The sequence below is a fragment of the Bos taurus genome, chromosome 15 (genome assembly GCF_002263795.3).
Source record: "Bos taurus isolate L1 Dominette 01449 registration number 42190680 breed Hereford chromosome 15, ARS-UCD2.0, whole genome shotgun sequence".
In the NCBI taxonomy this organism is placed as follows: Eukaryota; Metazoa; Chordata; class Mammalia; order Artiodactyla; family Bovidae; genus Bos; species Bos taurus.
This window is the reverse complement of record NC_037342.1, coordinates 78,023,782-78,045,016: the sequence shown is the minus strand read 5'-3', so window position 1 is coordinate 78,045,016 and position 21,235 is coordinate 78,023,782. Positions and strand designations below refer to the sequence as shown.

The 21,235-nt window shown below is 42.3% G+C and overlaps 2 protein-coding genes across 2 annotated transcripts in view; both read right to left on the bottom strand.

Annotated features, from left to right (window-relative positions):
* The window catches only part of OR4C45 (olfactory receptor family 4 subfamily C member 45), a 98,745-nt gene that overhangs the window by 12,792 nt on the left and 64,718 nt on the right, over window positions 1-21,235 (bottom strand). The gene's annotated exons all lie outside the window — the stretch shown is intronic.
* OR4X2B (olfactory receptor family 4 subfamily X member 2B) lies at window positions 15,501-16,430 on the bottom strand. The gene has a single exon (NM_001389871.1). The coding sequence runs from the start codon at window positions 16,428-16,430 to the stop codon at window positions 15,501-15,503; it is 930 nt and encodes a 309-aa protein (NP_001376800.1).

Sequence of the window (21,235 nt, the reverse complement as noted above, 5' to 3'; positions counted from 1 at the left end):
TATATTTTAAAGAGAAGCTGAATCTCTTTCAGAAAGAGCTTGAGAAATTTTGTATTATCTTGCATCCTTATAATGAGGGGCTGGCAGAGGAGAGGTAGAGAAATCAGGCAAAAGATATTTATAACAATTCAGAATGGGTGTGGGACTCACTACCCTGGACTGGGCTATTCTACATCTGGTTCTGATGACAAGTTCTTAATATTATTAGATCCTCAGATTTTGAAATAGCTGTTAACCCATGGAGGTCCCAGGTCTTCCACTCAGACAGTTTGAGCCTCAGTTTCTTCATTTGTAAAATAGGGATGCCAATAATTATTCTCTACCTGCTATGGATAAGATCAGATGAAAAAAGTAAATGAATAGATTATAGACATTGCAAAGCTTTAGGAAAAAAAGTTGTTGATTATTATTACTTACATATTGTTATTTTTTTCTTAATTCAAACCTTGAAAACAGGTATACAATAAGATTTTGAAAACTTTAATCAAAATTTAGAAAAATGAACTTTAGGTTCATTACAAACTATCAAATGAGTTGTTTAATTGTCTATTTCCATCGGAAATGATAGGAACTTTGAATTAAATAGAAAATATATCAACAATGAAGGAAAACTTACTTGTACAGCAAGGTTGAAGGACTTGAATAATGTGTAGTTTATTTTCTTGCTTGGATATTTCTCTAGAAAAAGTATTGAAGGTTAGAAATTTCTGAAATATGAGTTGAAGTTTTGGATTCTGGCTGTAAGAGTGGTTCCCAGCATCTCTCTTGTGACAATCACCACAGCACTGAACTCACTTAAAGCTGGTCGAGACCTGCTGGCTCTCTGGAGTCAGAGTTGGGAAGCAAGAGGCGGCAACACCACGCTTTAGATGACCCCAGTCCTAAAGCCCTGATGTCTGACCGCTTGGATGCAACCACTAAATGTATAACACCCACCAGAACGGGAACATCTTAATCTCATTGTCCTGGAAACAGGAACAATTGAAAGGAACTGACTCCCTCCTCCTAGTCAGCTGGAAGAAGCTGGCAATGGACCAGGAAGTTAAACATTTCAGTCCTGTGAGACTCTGTCTCAGAGGCTACCACATCTGAGTGTGGACCAGGACCAGCACATAGAAATACAGAGAAGTGGACAGAGGTGGTCACAAGTGCTGAACCTGTGGCCCCAGGTTGCCCAGCCTTCGATGGTCACTCTCTGTTATTAATACTATTCCAATAAAGCAGCTTAACACTCTACCTTGGATTCCTGCAGAGAATGATTCTGGAGCATCTGGGTTTCTGCTCCAGGTTTCTCCCTTTAGGCAACTTGACATTTAACCTTCTGTGTTTCAGTTTCCTCACCTGAAAAATGGGGCTAAAATAGTGTTTACTTGGGAATTAACAGCACAGAAACTTGTTAAAGAGAGCAGATTTTAAATATTCTCACCACACATCCAAAAAAGTGATAAGGAAATGAGGTGTTAACTGACCTACTGTGGTCATCATATAACAAAATACATTATATATATATATATATATATATATATATATATATATATATATATCAAGTCATCACATTGTATACCTTAAACTTACATATGCTACATGTTAATAACATCTTGATGAAGCTGGGAACAAATAATGCCTACCTCATAAGGTCATTATGAGGATAAGATGAGAGTTTGTATCAAATGCTTAGAGCAATGCCTGGCAGCCAGTAACTGCTATGTAAGTGTTTGCTATCACTGCTACTGTTAGTAACACCATCATCATTATTATCTTCAGTGTTGCTATTCCCTAACCATGTGCTCAGGCTTCGCTGGTGGCTCAGCGGTGAAGAATCTCCCTGCCAGTGCATGAGACGCAGGTTTGATCCCTGAGTCAGGAAGATCCCCTGGAGAAGGAATCAGCAACCCACTCCACTCTTCTTGCCTGGGAAATCCCAGGGACAAAGGAGCCTAGTGGGCTACAGTCCATGGGGTCACAAAGAGTCGGACACGACTGAGCGACTAAACAATAGCAACAACAAGCATGTGCATCTCGCCACTTCTGTGCCGCTACAGCAACCTCATTGCAGCATACGGACACTTGACTGGATTATATGACACGAAGATAGCATAAAGAAAGTTTAGTAATATAAAGGAAATCCCGATGAACTAGAGCAGGTGAAATGAGGGCAGGGGAGGGGAGGTTCAAGAGGGAAGGATCCATACTTATGGCTGATTCACGTTGTTGTATGGCAGAAACCAACCGAACATTGTAAAGCGATTATCCTCCAATTAAAAATAAATAGAACAAAATAAAGGAAATCCTTAATATCAGGCACCAGTGCTCTCAGCGGCCACCAACCACACCACGTCCATCCTAGGGAGTCTCTAGATCAGGTCGCCCCCATCTCTCAAGGGTGCTTCTTCTGGCCCCATCACATCTGCTGGATCTTCTCTTCCCTCTGTCCATAGCCCTACATGTCTACCTCCAGTTCTTTGGAGAGAGAGAAAGAATCAGTTAGCATCCTTACAACTTCTTCACTCAAAATAATCAGCCTTTTATTTTACTATACTTTATTCTGTTACTAGTATATTTTATTAGGTACAAATAACCTAAACAGTGCAGCTTAGATCTTCTCTGCCTCAACTTCTTTTTAGAGATTCAGAGACCTAGATTTATAAAAGTCAAATGATAATGGAAATCTTTTCTTAAAAAATCAGTGGTACCCACTCCAAATATGACTTTTGCTATCGTCTTTAGTATGTTGAAAGACTTATTAAGGCTCATTTTTTATAGCGTGAAACTGAAAATCTTCTAAAATGTTCCCTTCACCTCCCCTAGTGGCCATAGACCACCTAGAGGCCCTCTTCCTTCTGTGACTTTTTCAGCATCGCCACTCGCCAACGATGGCCTTCAGGGCTTGGCTCTAAACCTTAGCATGCTATCACATGATGCCGCCTGCTTCACACATTTGTCTCTTTCCTCCTCCCATTGGTCGTTTTATACCCAGAGGGTACATTAGGGAACTGTAAAAATGAAACTATATGCAATCCATTATTTTTTCTTGAAATAGTGGGATATAAAATCTGGTAGGGACGTTTGAAAGTTTATAAATCTAACTTCTCATTTTAAAGAAAAGAGACACACACCTCAGAAAAGGTAATGAAAGTGTGAGGAAATGGTGGAAATTAAGAGCTAGGATCCATCTCGGAAAATGTACAGCCTTGTCAAAGTCACCACACCACTCTGACCTTCATCCCATCTGCTCATCCTTCCATCCAAGAGGAACTGACACGTTTGAGCTGGACATTCTATACAATGAGGTTTCAGGTTAAGGAGGGTCATATAGAAAAAAAAAAAAAACATGGCTTCCTCCCCCATGGCATGGTCAATCTAGTAGGCATAATGACTCATTTAGGGGGATATAATTTGGGATCAGGAAGATTTTTCATGATTTCAACAATATAACCTAGGGGCACCTTGGAGTTAAACACTGTTAAAAGCAGAGACATTACTTTGCCAACAAAGGTCCATCTAGTCAAGGCTATGGTTTTTCCAGTGGTCATGTGTGGATGTGAGAGTTGGACTATAAAGAAAGCTGAGTGCCAAAGACTTGATGCTTTTGAACTGTGGTGTTGGAGAAGACTCTTGAGAGTCCCTTGGAATGCAAGGAGATCCAACCAGTCCATCCTAAAGGAGATCACTCCTGGGTGTTCATTGGAAGATCTGATACTGAAGCTGAAACTCTAATACTTTGGCCACCTGATGGGAAGAGCTGACTCATTTGAAAAGGCCCTGATGCTGGGAAAGTTTGAAGACAGGAAGAGAAGGGGACAACAGAGGATGAGATGGGTGGATGGCATCACCAGCTCAATGGACATGAGTTTGAGTAGACTCTGGGAGTTGGTGATGGACAGGGAGGCCTGGAGTGCTGTGGTCCATGGGGTCACAAAGAGTCAGACACGTGGCGACTGAACCGAACTGAACTGAACTGAATAGTAAGAATTGTGCTTTCTCTTATCTGTGCATTGAATTTTGCAAAGGATTGGCTCATCCATTAACACTTTTTTGATCAGAATGTTGTGTATTAATAGAAGGCAGGGCAGATGTGGTTATCAGTGTTCATTTACTCTGTAATACACTGCTGCCTTAGCAATCATTAATTCAGCTCAGAGGTCTAAGTTTCCTCATTTCAGAAATTCTCCCAAGTAAGGGTGTTCCTCCACCACTAATGCAGTAGTTGTGCTGCATTCACCCTCGGCACCAGGTAGCTGGGGGCACTGTGGGGAGGCGTCCAGAGGTTAGAGACATGGGGCAGCACAGCAAGAGTTCTATCCAGGACAGCTCCTGGTCTCATGAATAGTGCTCCTCGGAATGGTCCATTCATCCAGTCCTTCCTAGGTGCCCCTATCCCTACCTCTTCCATTCTTCACGTTATCAAATAAATTCATTAGCAACTCTATTATCTGTATTAATTGTCATGGGCTAGAAATGCTGTTGTAGTACAAAATAGCCCAAAATTCAGTGGCCTAACCCCAGTGACCACAGCCTTGTTTAATTCAATGAAACTAAGCCATGCCGTGTGGGACCACCCAAGACAGCTGTGTCATGGTGGAGAGGTCTGACAGAATGTGGTCCACTGGAGAAGGGAATGGCAAACCACTTCAGTATTCTTGCCTTGAGAACCCCATGAGCAGTATGAAAACACAAAAAGATAGGACACTGAAAACAGGAACTCCCCAGGTTGGTAGGTGCCCAAAATGCTAATGGAGAAATAACTCCAGAAAGAATGAAGGGATGGAGTCAAAGCAAAAACAATACCCAGGTGTGAATGGGACTGGTGATGGAAGCAGGGTTCGATGCTGTAAAGAATAATATTGCATAGGAACCTGGAATGTTAGGTCCATGAATCAAGGCAAATTGGAAGTGGCCAAACAGGAGATGACAATAGTGGATATCGACATTCTAGGAATCAGTGAACTAAGATGGACTGTAATGGGTGAATTTAACTCAGATGACCATTATATCTACCTCTGTGGGAAAATCTCTTCGAGGAAATGGAGTAGCCATCATAGTCAACAAAAGAGTCCCCAATGCAGTACGTGGATGCAATCTCAAAAATGACAGAATGATCTCTATTCATTTCCAAGGCAAACCATTCAATATCACAGTAATCCAAGTCTATGCCCCAACCAGTAATGCTGAAGAAGCTGAAGTTGCACAGTTCTATGAAGACCTACAAGACCTTCTAGAACTAACACCCCAAAAAATGTCCTTTTCATTATAGGGGACTGGAATGCAAAAGTAGGAAGTCAAAAAACACCTGGAGTAACAGGCAAATTTGGCCTTGGAATACAGAATGAAGCAGGGCAAAGGCTAATAGACTTATGCCAAGAGAATGCACTGGTCATAGCAAACACCCTCTTCCAACAACACAGAAGAAGACTCTACACATGGACATCACCAGATGGTTGACACCAAAATCAGATTGACTATATTCTTTGCAGCCAAAGATGAAGGAGCTCTATACAGTCAGCAAAAACAAGACCAGGAGCTGACTGTGGCTCAGACCATGAACTCCTTATTGCCAAATACAGACTGAAATTGAAGAAAGTGGAGAAAACCACTAGCCTATTCAGGTATGATCTAAATCAAATCCCTTATGATTACACAGTGGAAGTGATAAACAGATTTAAGGGACTAGATCTGATAAATAGTGCCTGATGAACAATGGATGGAGGTTCATAACATTGTACAAGAGACAGGAATCAAGACCATCCCCAAGAAAAAGAGATGCAAAAAAACAAAATGGCTTCTGAGAAGGCCTTGCAAATGGCTGTGAAAAGAAGGCAAGTGAGAAGCAAAGCAGAAAAGGAAAGATATTCCCATTTGAATGCAAAGTTCCAAAGAATAGCAAGGAAAGATAAGAAAGCCTTCCTCAGCAATAAATGCAAAGAAATAGAGGAAAACAACAGGATGGGAAAGACTAGAGATCTCGTCAAGAAAATCAGAGATACCAAGGGAACATTGCATGCAAAGATGGGCTCAATAAAGGACAGAAATGGTATGGACCTATCAGAAGCAGAAGATATCAAGAAGAGGTGGTAAGAAGAACTGTACAAAAAAGATCTTCATGACCCAGATAATCATGATGGTGTGATCACTCACCTGGAGCCAGACATCCTGGAATGTGAAGTCAAATAGGCCTTAGAAAGCATCACTATGAACAAAGCTAGAGGAGGTGATGGAATTCCAGTTGAGCTATTCCAAATCCTGAAAGATGATGCTATGAAAGTGCTGCACTCAATATGCCAGCAAATTTGGAAAACTCATCAGTGGCCACAAGACTGGAAAAGATCAGTTTTCATTTCAATCCCAAAGTAATGCAATGCCAAAGAATGCTCAAACTACCGCACAATTGCACTCATCTCACATGCTAGTAAAGTAATGCTCAAAATTCTCCAAGCCAGGCTTCAGCAATACGTGAACTGGGAACTTCCAGATGTTCAAGCTGGTTTTAGAAAAGGCAGAGGAACCAGAGACCAAATTGCCAACATCCGCTGGATCATGGAAAAAGCAAGAGAGTTCCAGAAAAACATCTATTTCTTCTTGATTGACTATGGCAAAGCCTTTGACTGTGTGGATCACTATAAGCTGTGGAAAATTCTGAAAGAGATGGGAATACCAGACCACCTGACCTGCCTCTTGAGAAACCTATATGCAGGTCAGGAAGCAACAGTTAGAACTGGACATGGAACAACAGACTGGTTCCAAATAGGAAAAGAAGTATGTCAAGGCTGTATATTGTCAACTGTTTATTTAACTTATATGCAGAGTACATCATGAGAAATGCTGGGCTGGACAAAGCACAAGCTGGAATCAAGATTGCCGGGAGAAATATCAATAACCTCAGATATGCAGATGACACGACACTTATGGCAGAAAGAGGAACTAAAGAGCATCTTGATGAAAGTGAAAGAGGAGAATGAAAAAGTTGGCTTAAAGCTCAACATTCAGAAAACAAAGATCATGGCATCTGGTCCCATCACTTCATGGAAATAGATGGGGAAACAGTGGAAACAGTATCTGACTTTATTTTTCTGGGCTACAAAATCACTGCAGATGATGATTGCAGCCATGAAATTAAAAGACGCTTACTCCTTGGAAGGAAAGTTATGAGCAACCTAGATAGCATATTAAAAAGCAGAGACATTACTTTGCCAACAAAGGTCCATCTAGTCAAGGCTATGGTTTTTCCAGTAGTCATGTATGGATGTGTAGTTGGACTCTAAAGAAAGCTGAGTGCTGAAGAATTGATGTTTTTGAACTGTGGTGTTGGAGAAGACTCTTGAGAGTCCCTTGGACTGCAAGGAGATCAAACCAGTCCTTCTTAAAGGAGATTAGTCTTGGGTGTTCATTGGAGGGACTGATGTTGAAGCTGAAACTCCAATACTTTGGCCACATTTTGCAAAGAGCTGATTCATTTGAAAAGACCCTGATGCTGGGAAAGATTGAGGGCAGGAGGAGAAGGGGACAACAGAGGATGAGATGGTTGGATGGCATCACCTACTCGATGGACACGGGTTTGGGTAAACTCCGGGAGTTGGTGATGTACAGGGAGGCCTGGCGTGCTGCAGTTCATGTTGGACACAACTGAGTGACTGAACTGAACTAATCCCAGTGAAAGTTTATTTCTCATTCATACTAAGTCCAATGCAGATTTGCAGGTTTTAGGGAGAGCTGTCCACCAAGCTATGACCATCAGTAACAGGCCCATGGCAATCTGTGGTACCTCTGGTCTCCTGGGGCTTCAGGACCATCTGCTGGGTCATGTGCGCCCAGCTAGCCAGTCATCAAAGTTAAATTGAGGATTACTAGGGACATTTTATGGACCAAGCCTAAACAGGTATATTATTTCCACCTATTAGTAACAAGACCCCATGTGGATGTAAGAGGGCCAGGAACGGCAGCTTGTGTGCCCAGAAGAAAAAGATGAAGTAATTTGGTAAACATATTCCATTGTTCAGACCACAATTCCTCATTTTCTGGCCTCTTTCCCTCCCTTCAGAAAACTAAGATGATGGCATCTGGTCCCATAACCTCATGGCAAATAGATGGGGAAACAATGGAAACAGTGACAGACTTTATTTTCTTGGGCTCCAGAATCACTGTAGACAGTGGCTGCAGCCATGAAATTAAAAGACGCTTGCTCCTTGGAAGAAAAGTTATGACCAACCTAGACAGGATATTAAAAAGCTGTCAAAGCTATGGTTTCTGCAGTAGTCATGAATGGAGACTCTCATATCAGTAGTCATGATATGAGAGTTGGACTATAAAGAAAGCTGAGCACTGAAGAATTAATGCTTTTGAACTGTGGTGTTGGAGAAGACTCTTGAGAGTCCCTTGGACTGCAGGGAGATAAAACCAGTCAATACTGAAGGAAATAAGTCCTGAATAATCATTGAAAGGACTGATGCTGAAGCTGAAGCTCCAATACTTTGACCACCTGATGCAAAGAACTGACTCGTTGGAAAAGATCCTGATGCTGGGAAAGATTGAAGACAGAAGAAGGGGACAACAGAGGATGAGATGGTTGGATGGCATCACCGACTCAATGGACATGGGTTTGGGTTGACTCCTGAAGTTCATGATGGACAGAGAGGCCTGGCATGCTGCAGTTCATGGAGTCACAAAGAGTCAGACACAACTGAGCGACTGAACTGAACTAAACTGAACTGAGGTGCTTAATAAATATCAAGTATTATTAGATCTCAATGGTTGCACGTTAGAGTCAAGTAGGAGATTAGTTTACAAGGCCACTGCCATAGGATTTAATTCCAAGGTTCTCTTTTACTTCTATTTATTTCAAAACATTTTTATTAAATTTCAATTACAAAGAATCATAAAACTTAGGATACCTAACGGGCAAGTTGGTCTAGTTCTATACAGTTCACAAAATGAAAATAAATAAATAAATAAAGGTTTATGAAGACGACTGAACGCTACACGTCCTGTGGCACAGTCTGCAGTCATAATAGAAAATGCAATAGTGACGTCATCCTAAGAGGTGAGGTGCCGAGGTCCAGCCCCAGCTGATCCAGGGTATTCGAAGGAGAGACGGCTTCGGCGACCTATTTATTTATTTATTTATCAAAGATATAAAGAGTAATAGAATGAGGATAGCTCAGTAGGAAAATTCAGTGGAGAAAAGAAGCTGAGTAGCTTGGTTTACACGGAAAATCAATATAACCCGTGACACCAGGTTAGCTCTGACCACGGAGGCCACAGGCGCCCTCTCAAATAGAGGAAGGTGCCCCACCTTAGACACCTTCTTGAGTGGGTCTTAGAAGCCCAGGCAAATAAATGGTCGCAGAGGATATCCGTGCTCCAGATGGAGACTCAGCTGGAAGTTAAGGGGAAGAATGACATGGGGAGACCAAGCGCTTGGTGAGCAAGGCCCGTAGCTTTATTTTCAACAGGGGCTTTTATACCCTAAGTTACACATAGAGGATAATAGGGGATGCAAAGTCAGCAGTCTTTGATCCTTATCAAAAACCAGGGTTTCTTTCCTGCAAATTTATCATATACAAATGGTTTAGGTGATTTACATCATCTTCTGGCCAGAAGGCTTATTAACATTTTATGACTCTTGACAAAGACTTATCAACCGTAAGACTTATTTTCTCTAAGAGTAATTATTTTAAGGTTTGGCGCCATCTTCCGAAGATAAAATTGCATTCCTATAGGGCGGATGTGTAATGGGTTTACAACAAAGGAAAGAATTTATTACCTTAAGGGTCTAAAGTTACTAACACCAAGGCCACTACTTATTTTTTCTACATACCAACTATATTAATTAATACACATTCAAGGATACAATTCAGGGGATGTGAAAACTTGGCAACAAGCATTGGCTCATCAATGAAATTTTTACTAGTTTTATTCTGACAGTTTCTAACTCTCTGAGAGGCTCTAAGCTATTTGAATATCTTAAGCTTCCCGTGCCTCTCGAGGCTGGGAGACTGTAAACAATCGTATGCATAGCTGTAGGAGTCCGGGTAAATTTGTCAGGCGAGTTAGAGAGCCATCTGAGGGGTTTGGATTTAAACACTCCTAATTGCCCAGGAACTTTTATTAATTGGAGCTGTAAGTTAACTCTTTGACAGAGAGAGCGAGATGGTGGTAGGGGACAGCCCCCAGTAAAGTCAGAGGTGAGAGCACAAAGCAATAAAGTAGGCAGACTCTGGTTTTTTGGGGGTAGATGCTCGAGAATATCCGGGGGGACTCCTGAGGCTCGATCCCGCCTTTGCGTATGCTGAGCCTCCTTCCTCATGACCTTTGTCACGAGTGGAATGTCTCTCGCTGGCTCCCGGCAGTGAGGCAATTTCAGGGCAGTCTGAGTCAACACTGCATGTTCAGGAGAGTTCGCCCTGATTGGGCACACTATCTTTTCTGAGGCATGCCTTCACTCTCACTGAGGAACGTCTTGCCCTGATTTTCTGGACTTGGACTTTAGAAGGAACAAGGACTTTCTGTAGAGCACAGAGAACTCTGCTCAATGTTATGGGGCAGCCTGGATAGGAAGGAAGTCTGGGGGAGAATGGATACATGTATACGTATGGCTGCTCCCTTTGGTGTCCACCTGAAACTCTCACAACAGTATTAAGTCAGCTATACTCTAGCATAAAATAAAGTGTTTTAAAAATCCTCTTGAAAAATGATCTAGTTTTAAAGAAGAAGGCTTGGCTCTGCTCCCCCTGCTCAGAATGGTCGTTTCCTAAAGCCTGTCACTCCATACCAAGCTGCAGAACCTGACTATGAAGAAATCAAGAAAGACATGTAGACAGAATATTTTACAATGTTTTTTTTAAGTTTCTTAAAGGATTTGACTATCTTTTATGAACATAAATCTTACATGTAAAGCTTATTTTTCAAAAAGAAACAAGATAATCTGCTGCTTTAATTGAAGTCCCACAAGGACCTGTTTGACTGCATCTTGTCCTCTCCTGCTCTGCCTCTTCACCAATCCCTGAGGTGCCTGAAGAACTCTGGGTTCTAACTCATGGTTCACAAACAGCTGGTTCAGAAAAAACAACCAGGGCTTTGGAAGAGTCCTTGACCTGCAGTTTCCTCAACTGCAAAGTGAGCATTGTCCTACCTATGGGGCAGTGCCCTTCAGGTCTAATTTTAGGAAATTGAATAGAAGATACTCAACTCATATTAGTCTTTGACTTCTATTTCCCATTTTCTGAAACGTGTGTCAGTCTCAAGAATGCTGCCTTTTTCAGCATTTGAAAAATTCTTCTTGACCAACATAAGGCATTTTGATCCTATATATTAGCTAAGCCTTGCAGCTCAGTGAGCTTTTCCTTTCGTGAGAATCAGAGGCTGAGCTGCGAGGAGCACCGTGTCTCCCTGGTGTTTCAGCTCACCATTTCCAGATCTGGCATATCAGGCCCTGGTTTTCTGTGGACCCAGGAATACTTGCGACCAGAAGGCAGTTCAGGCTGTATTTCTAAGAAACACTTTTCATTTACATTGAAGTGATTCCACAGAAAAACACCTGACAGTAACAGAGATTATGAAACCTCAGTTTTGGAATCCAGAGACTTAGATGTGTTTGTGCTCTGTGATCCTTAAAGAGAAGCAGAGGGATACACAGAGAGAGAAAGAACTTAGAAATCAGACAGTCCTGGGTTTGAGTTCAGCCTTTGGGGGACCTAACTCTCTGACCTGGATCAAGGCACCTACCTCCCAAAGCCTCAGCCTCGTTATCTATAAAGCAGGAGACTCACACCTACATCACCAGAGCATTTTAGGATAAAATGGAGATAAAATATATGAAATCTCTTGGATAATAGTAAAATATATACATAATACATGCTCTTTTCGTATGCATATATAACGTGTGTGTGTTCTAAGTGACCTCAGTCATAGCTGACTCTGCGACCCAATGGACTGTAGCCCGCCAGGATCCTGTCCTTTGGATTCTCCAGCCAATGTATGTTATTCTCAGAAAAAATTAAGCAGTGATTATTGATTTGGTCTCAAGCAGTATAATATCAGTTTATTAATTAGATAGTTGAGGCGAAGATACAGATGTAACAACCACTGTCCACTTACAATCTGAAGCACTTCTGACTTCTGGAAATTTAATAGACCATATATTTATTACGGTTTACTAGATATCATTAAGAGCAAGGTATAAAAATGAGTAAGATTCATGCCATATACCCAAGAGTTAAAGTCTAGGGGCAGAGTCAGGGCTGGAGGAGTAAGAAAAATAAACACTGAAATTTAGGGAGCAAAGACTTGAAAAGATTCTAGCTAAGTGCTGTGGGAATTCAAAGTATTGAATACATTTTTCTCTCTCTTTTATCCTGGGACTCCTAAAATGCGAATGTTGGTATGCTTGATGTTGTCACAGAGTTCCGAAAATTATTCTCGTTTTTCTAAATCTGTCTTTTTGCTGTTCTGGTTGAGTGTTTTCTATTATTCTATCTACCAGATCGCTTATATATTCTTCTGAACCATCTAATCTGCTGTTAATTCCCTTTAGTGTAGTTTTCACTTCATTTATTGTATTCTTCAGCTCTGATTGGTTTTTATACTTCCTTAATCTTTGTTAAAATTCCCACTGTGTTCAACTGTTCTTTTCCCAAGTTCAGTTACGATTGATTCAAACTCTTTATCAGGCAAGTTATTTCTCTGTTTCACTCAGATTTTTTCATGGTTTATTTTCTTGTTCTTTCATGTGAAACCTGTCCCTTTGTCTTCTCATTTTGTTTACCTTTCTCTTTGAAATTAAGTGAAGCTGTCACCTATGCCAGTCGTGAAAGCATGTCCTTTTGAGGAAGCAGCTCTGTGCAGTCTGTGTGCTCCGTGGCTTGGAGGCAGAGCTTCCCCTGTGTGCAGTGGCCGTCACCGCCCTGTTGGAGGTGGACTCTGGCCCAAGGAGGTGAAGCAGGAGCCCTGAGAACACCAGGGCTCCTCCCAGGTTTGATGGCAGTCTCCTCCCTGGTCTGGGACCTTGCTGGGGTGTGAGGTCTTGCAGCTGCACTTCCCAGGTGGTGCTGGTGGTAAAGAACCTGCCTAACAAACACAACAGATAAGAGACGCAGTTTCGATCCCTGGATCAGGAAGGTCTGGTGAAGGGCATGGCAACCCACTCTAGTATTCTTGGAGAACCCCATGGACAGAGAAGCCAATGGGCTACACACAGCCCATGGGATCATAAAGAGGTGGACACAACTGGAGTGACTTAGCATGCACACACGTGTGTACCTTAGTTACAGGATGGACTGGGGTCTGAGCAGTGGGTGCCACACCACTGGGCTTGTCCCACTCCCTCCCGAGTGTGCACAGGGGATGCACGCCCCAGGGGTGGAGGTCTCTATGCTACCGCCTCCCCCTCTGCCTTCAGAGAGTGTGCACGGTGACAGACGCTCTGGCGGGGGCCATCTCCGCTCGGGAGCTAGTCTCGCTCCCTCTCCAGGACGTGCACCAAGGCGTGCACTGACAGTGGCTGCCTCCTCCCCAGTCAGAAGTGGGGCCAGAGTCCAAGCTGACTTTGTTCCCTCAAAGTCTGCACCCCTTCACTGGCAATGGCAGCCCCTGCTTTTGTGGGAAGAAGCACCAGAGCAGGAGGGGCTGCAACAGGAGCCCGGTGGGGACCTGGGGACACTGGGGTGACCCTGGTGAGCCAGCAGGAGCAACAGGCAGCTTTTGACCCGCTGCCTTCGAGCTGTGACTGGAAGTAAGCAAATATGTGTGTGTGTTGTTTTCAAGAGCAGAGTCTCTCACAGTCCTCCAGTAATCCTCACCGGTTTTCCAGTTAAGAGGCTTGTCTTACCAGTATCAGAACCAAAGGGCTGGGGTACCTAAGGTGTAGGTCGAAATCCTCACTCCCCAGGGAGGATTCCTGACCCTGTAACACACTCTCGTGTGTGCCCCTGGGAAGTATGCGTCCTGGCCAGACTGCTTCTCCTCCCTTACTAGCAGACTCCATGTGGATGTTTCTTCACAGCTTTGGTGGTAGGAGAATTCTGCTAGCACCCAGGTTGACTACAGGCAGAGTCACTATATATGTAGTTGTAGTTTTCATGTGTTCATGAAGGGAGGTGAGCCAGCATCCTCCTACTCGACTATCTTGATCTCTTTCCTTGCAAACTATTATTCAGCGCAGGCTTAACTGATATTTTCTGATTAAAGTGACATTGTATATTTTTTATAGGAATGCTACAGTAATTATGCTGTGTGCCTCTCAGTCTAAATATCATAAATGTGTCTAATTACTAAGAAGAGTACCTTCTAGGATTCTTGATTGTAAAGTCATATTTATGCTTTTGCAATTAATAAATATCTTACGGGGAGATGAGATGAGACTATCTAAAATACTATTTCTCATCAAGAAAAAATTTAATGACTGTTGAGTTACAAACATTCTGAGAATTTATTTAGCACCACGCATCAAAAGTTATTACACTTTTTAACAAAGTAAGGTTTCTATAGCAAATAACTGTTTAAAAATCAGTATCATTAAAAAATTCTGTTCAGGAAATGTAGAACATTGTTATTTATAAAACTTCAGAAACAATTTAAACATCTGACAGAAAAGTGGCCAATTAAGTAACAGTAAGAGATAAGAAAAAGCCTCTTGATGAAAGTGAAAGAGGAGAGTGAAAAAGTTGGCTTAAAGCTCAACATTCAGAAAACTAAGATCATGGCATCTGGTCCCATTACTTCATGGGAAATAGATGGGGAAACAGTGGAAACAGTGTCAGACTTTATTTTGGGGGGCTCCAAAATCACTGCAGATGGTGATTGCAGCCACGAAATTAAAAGACACTTACTCCTTGGAAGGAAAGTTATGACCAACCTAGATAGCATATTCAAAAGCAGAGACATTACTTTGCCAACAAAGGTCCGTCTAGTCAAGGCTATGGTTTTTCCAGTGGTCATGTATGGATGTGAGAGCTGGACTGTGAAGAAAGCTGAGTGCTGAATAATTGATGCTTTTGAACTGTGGTGTTGGAGAAGATTCTTGAGAGTCCCTTGGACTGCAAGGAGATCCAACCAGTCCATCCTAAAGGAGATCAGTCCTGAGTGTTCTTTGGAAGGACTGATGCTAAAGCTGAAACTCCAATACTTTAGCCACCTGATGCAAAGAATTGACTCATTAGAAAAGACTCTGATGCTGGGACGGATTGAGGGCAAGAGGAGAAGGGGACGACAGAGGATGAGATGGCTGGATGGCATCACCAACTCGATGGACATGGGTTTGGGTGAACTCCAGGAGTTGGTGATGGACAGGAAGGCCTGGCATGCTAGATTCATGCAATCGCAAAGAGTCGGACACGACTGAGTGACTGAACTGAACTGAAGAGAAAATATATGGTAATTGATTATAGTGAAGTTGATGGAGAGTAACTCTAAAATTAACAAGTCCTGGGAACTTGTCCTTCATCTCATTCTGCCCCTTCAGTTTGACAGAGCATCACCTAAACCCAAGGATCAAGACCAAGGCTCAGCCTCTACCTCTCTTCTAGTTTCATTGCTCTGACCCACAGCCTCTTCATGGCCTTCTTCACTTCAGCATTTCTCAGGGAGTAGATGACAGGGTTGAGCAGTGGGGTGATCACCGTGTAGAACACGGCCACTGTCTTGTCCACAGATAGGGTGGTAGAAGGTCTCAGATAGATGAAGATGCAGGGCCCAAAGAACAAGGTGACCACAGTGATGTGGGATCCACAGGTGGACAGGGCCTTGCGCCGCCCCGCGGAGCTCCAAGTCCTCAGATGGAGCAAGATGACCACATAGGAGGCTAAGAGGACCACAAAGCTGATCACAGACAGGGTCCCCCCATTGGCAACGATCAGAAGACCAATGAGGACGGTGTCAGAGCAGGCAAGTTTGAGCAGGGGAAGCACGTCACAGAAATAGTGGTCGATCACATTGGGGCCACAGAAGGGCAAGCGGAAGATGAGAAGGATTTGGGCCAAGGAATGCACTAAGCCCCACACCCATGCTGCTCCCACCAGGAAGGCACACACCCGCCGGTTCATGATGGTGGTGTAGCTGAGGGGCTTGCAGATGGCCACGTAGCGGTCATAGGCCATCACAGTGAGCAGGAAAATCTCAGTGCCGGCAAAGAAGTGGAGAAAGGAAAGCTGTGTCATGCAGCCCCACAGAGATATGGCTTTCCTCTCAGCCAGCAGATCTGAGATGAGTCTGGGGACTGTTGTCGAGGCGTAGCAGATCTCAACAAAGGACAGGTAGCTCAGGAAGAAGTACATGGGGGAGCCAAGGCTTCTGCTGCTCATGACAGTGAGGACGATGAGGAGATTCCCCAGCACAATGGCTGTGTACAGGAGCAGAAACATCACAAAGCAGACTTTCTGCACCTCTGGATTGGAAGAAAGTCCCAGGAAAATGAATTCTGTCACATTGTGTGTTTCAGCCATGACGTAGCCACCAGGAGGCAGGAATTCAGAAGGGTGATATGAAATGATACAAAACAAAAGACTCCTTCCTTAAGGAGTGAATTATATAATAGTCCCTTGCGTACCTGAAATGCTACCATTCAGACTCTATAAACTTAGTCTTCTCAGAAATAGGAAATCCATCTCAGCAATCCATAGACCCTTACAGTCGGTGACACTCTTCTCTTAGGACATTCTGGAAATACAGCACTTTGCACATTGAATTGGAATTGTGCTATGTGACCATCTGGTCCACCAAACTGTGGACGTTTTAGAGCAGAGAGTATGTCTGGCTACCACTCCATCTCCAGTGCTAACTGAAGCACCTGCACAAAACTACACTCAGTGAACGTACTTAGGGTGGGAACAGTGCATATAGATCATCCTGCCTTCTTAGCACAGTATTTGGTACACCACAGAAGTTCAGAAAATACCGAAAGAACAAAGGTCAGCAAGGACCAGGACCACATCTTTTCATCCCTGAATCCTGTGTCTAGCAGAGCGCTTATTTCAGGCAAAGACCAGACCAGCGTGAGAGCACTTAGCATTCCCTTTACTTTCAAAGCGGAATTATAATCATCACACGCTTACAAAACAAAACTCACCCCACTGTTTCTGGGCCTCTGCTGTCTCACCACTGTTCCTTTTATCTGTTCCGATCCCAGAGAGCAAAATAGTGCCCTGAGACCATCCATTACCTCGTGACGGTTTCCCAGTTATTCAATCTCCGAGCATTAAGGCCAAGTTATGTGCCAGAGCTCATACATCGTAGGAGTTGCCAGATGGAGGATCTGCTCTCCCTGCAGCCTTAGGAATGCTGAGACTAAGCCAGTAAGTCGATTCCACCTGATTAAAAACAAGAGCACAGCAGACTTGCCTCTCAGATGGCCCACAGAGAAATAAGAATTCTGGCAGCTCAGCCTTGAGTTCACACTGCTGAGAGATACTGGGGGTGGAGCGGGGCGCACTGTGATCAAATGAGAGAAGATTGGTCCCCAGAGAGCAATGCCTTTCCCCTTCGTCATCAGGCACCTACCTCATGGGAAGCGGGACCTGAATACCAACCTCTCAAACTTTCTTGTAGGTAACATAACTTCAGAAATCAATAGGGAATATATTAAATTAATTTTACTCAGTGTTCACAGAGCACTTAGGCTATGGGACTCTATGCTGTTCTGAGGGCAATTAGATCCAGCTCTTGCTTATCATGAACTCAATTATGTGATTTTACATATGATGCCATCCCAAGGATGGGTTCAAGGAATTATGGACCACAAATGTCAGAAACTGAGACAGCCCTTCTCCCGGCCTTTGGTGTGGATGACGGTGAGGCTACAGAATAGTGGTTCTCAACCATGGGTGATTTTGCCCCCAAGAGGATATGTGGCAACATCTAGAAACATTTTTAAACTTTCATTTCCTAAACTTTTCATTTACCTGTGTGGGAAGACGGTGTTATTGGCACTTACTGGACAGAGGCCAGAGATGCTAACACCCTACAATGCGGAAGACAGCCCCTACCACCACAGCAAGGGTTATCTGAGCCAAAATCACAATGCAACTGCTGTTGAGATGCCTGCTCAGAAGGAAACAAAACCTTTCCAAACTGATCTTTATCAATACTAAACTGGATATTGGTTTGAAAACACTACATGTGAGTTTATTACTCTGCTTTGGCCTCATCTGTAATAAATTTTCTGTCATGAATAGTTTTACAAATGCTATAATAACACTTTGTATGATCAGCATGCTCTCTCCCAGTCCTAAACATAATTGTCATTAATTTAGCCTGACTAAAATTAAAGCTGAAACAAAATGCCATTTTCAACTAGTGATTAAGAGACTATTATGACCATATTTTTTTTAAATTATTTTACAGGTTTTAACATAAGATGTCATGTAAAAAACCCAAACAAACTTTTTGGCCAACCCAATAATTGCTTTTGAGAGTGCAAACTCTGAATTAACCATTATCATTTTTTTCATTATCCATTATATTTTTAAAAAACATTTAGGAGGAACATTAACAAATAATTACATAAAAGCTCAAAATATTTAAGAAAATCTACATTTATTCATTTATTCTATACATCTCATCACTAAGCTTTTGTGGAAGGCTGTAAGTCAAAATCTTTTCTCTGCTGAATGATTCAGTTTAACACATCTAAGGAAGATGAGTTTTTAATATGAGTCTATGAACATGAGTTACAGGAAAATACATTTGTTAAAATGTTTGTGGTATGAGACTATTTGCTCACCTAAAGTTATACATTTTCAGGAAAGGCTGATGTTATTTTCTAACCTGGTGAAGATTAACCCACTGACTATGGCCACACTTGCCTAGTTCTAATTAAACTCCACCATTATATGAAAAGTACAGATTCTTTAAGAATTAGGGATAGTACTACACAACTTTCGCCATTTTGCAAGTTAAAATGAAGATGTGAATTGGTCAGCTTACCCTTTTTATGTTTATGCCACTACTTACTGTTCCAGGCTCCTTTGCATCTAGGGATAGATATATAAGCTAGTTCCGCTCAATAAGAACAAAATAAGAATTGTTCTGGAAAAGTCCTTGGAACTGTTTTCTGAAATGAAATGAAAACCCCTCCCTTCTTACATGTGAGCATGTAATACCGAGAGCTGCTTTAGACATCTTGCAGCCATGAGGGGCCAGCCAAGAGAACTGAAGGGGCTTGGGCATGGTGGGAATAACAAAACAACCCTGGGACCACTGACCTCCCAACTTCCTGTTGAGTAAGCAATAAATGTTACTATGGCTTAAGCCAGGGGCTGGGAAACATGTTCAGTAAAGTGCTACACAGAAAATATACAGGCTTTGCAAGCAGAGTCATGAATGTAGAGAACAAGCTTAGAGTTACCAAGAGACAATGAGGGGTGGGACAGATTGGGAGATTGGGATTGACGTATACACACTGCTCTACACAAAATAATAACTTGTGAGAACCTACTGTTTAGCGTAGAGAACCCTACTCACTGATCTGCGATGACCTAAATGAGAAGGAAATCTAAAAAAGCGGGCATATATGTATACATAGCACTGATTTGCTTTGCTGCACAGCAGAAACTGACAACATCATAAAGCAGTTTACTCCAATAAAAATTAATTTGTAAATAAATATAAAAATTTCATACATAAAAAAGAAAATATATGGGCTTTGCAGACCACACAGTCTCTGTCGTAACTATGCAACCATGCCACTCCAACAAAAGCTGCCATAGATAAAAAGAGTAAAATAATGGGGCATGACTGTAATCCAATAAAACTTATTTGTGGGCAATAAAGCTTAAATTTCATCCAACTTTTATGTGTCACAAAATATTATTTTACTTTAATTTTTTCAACCATTTGAAAATGTAAAAGCCTTTCTTGGCTCACAGGTCATACAAAAACAGGCAACATTTTGGCTTAAGCCATGCATGACTGAGTGACTAACACACACACACACACACACAAGCACATAACTCAGTGCACATACAACTGTCTAGAAAGGAAAGGGTCTTGTAAAATTATTTGGATGAAGATATGAATGGCTGTTTATTTATGGCTGAGTCTTTGCGGTTCACCTGAAACTATCACAACATTGTTAATCTGCTATACTCCTACACAAAATTAAAAGTTTGAAAACAAAAAGATATGCCTAGTTGCATGCCTGCTCAGTTGCCATCAGGTCCGACTCTGCAACCCCATGAACTGTAGCCTGCCAGGTTTCTCTGTGCATGGGATCATCCAGGCAAGAAACTGGAGCAGGTTGACATTTCCTCCTCAAGGGGATCTTCCCAACCCAGGGATCATACCCTCCTCTTCTGTGTCTCCTGCCTTGGCACGCAGATTCTTTACCACTGAGCCACCTGGGAAGCCCATGTGAATGATTAATCATAGCTCTATTATATTTCACCTTCCACAGACCTTTCCATTCTAACAATGTCCTACTTCCATTAAACAAAGCTCCTACTGTGGAATTTGAGGCATTGGATTCAGGTCAATGAAGGGGGAAAACTAAAATTAAGTTGTTGGTTTTTTTTTTTTTAAGAAATAGACAACTTTAATAGGGTTCATATTTGAGAAGATGCATTCCTAAAAAATTGCCTTCATATTTTTTTCCATTTAAAAAACATCGGAGAGAAAAACCTTCTCCTATGATAGAATTATATATACAGTTGTCAAGAGCTGATAAGATGATTCCTGCTAAGTGAACTTTGACAAACTTAATTGATCAAGTTTATACAAACTGGTTTGAAAAGCCATCTATAACAGTATCTGAAAGGATGAGAGAGAGGTGCTGAGCGCAGCTGTCACAGAGATGGGAGATATTTAAATATTTTCACTTACTAGAAAAGATGAAATAGTTATGTTCTTAGCAATGGTTTTTCAGTTTTTAACATTATTAAAATTTTTATTTTGTACTGGGGTAGAGTTGATTAACAAACAATGTTGGAATAGTTTCAGGTGAACAGTGAAGGGACTCAGCCATAGGTATACATGTTTCCATCCTTCCCCAAACGCCCCTTCCATCCAGGCTGCCACATAACATTGAGCAGAGTTGCATGTGATCTACAGTAAGCCATTGTTGATTATCCATTTTAAATATAGCAGTGGGTACATGCCCATCCCAAACTCCCTGGGCACGCTAAGTCATTTCAGTCGAGTCCGACCCTTTGGGACGCTATGGACCACAGCCCACCAGGCTCCTCTATCCATTGGATTCTCCAGCCAAGAATACTGCAGTGGGTTGCCATTTCCTTCTCCCCCACACTCCCTAACT

Coding starts and splice junctions, on each gene's coding strand:
- OR4X2B (NM_001389871.1), bottom strand. CDS start 16,430: ATGGCTGAAACACACAATGTGACAGAATTCATTTTCCTGGGACTTTCT.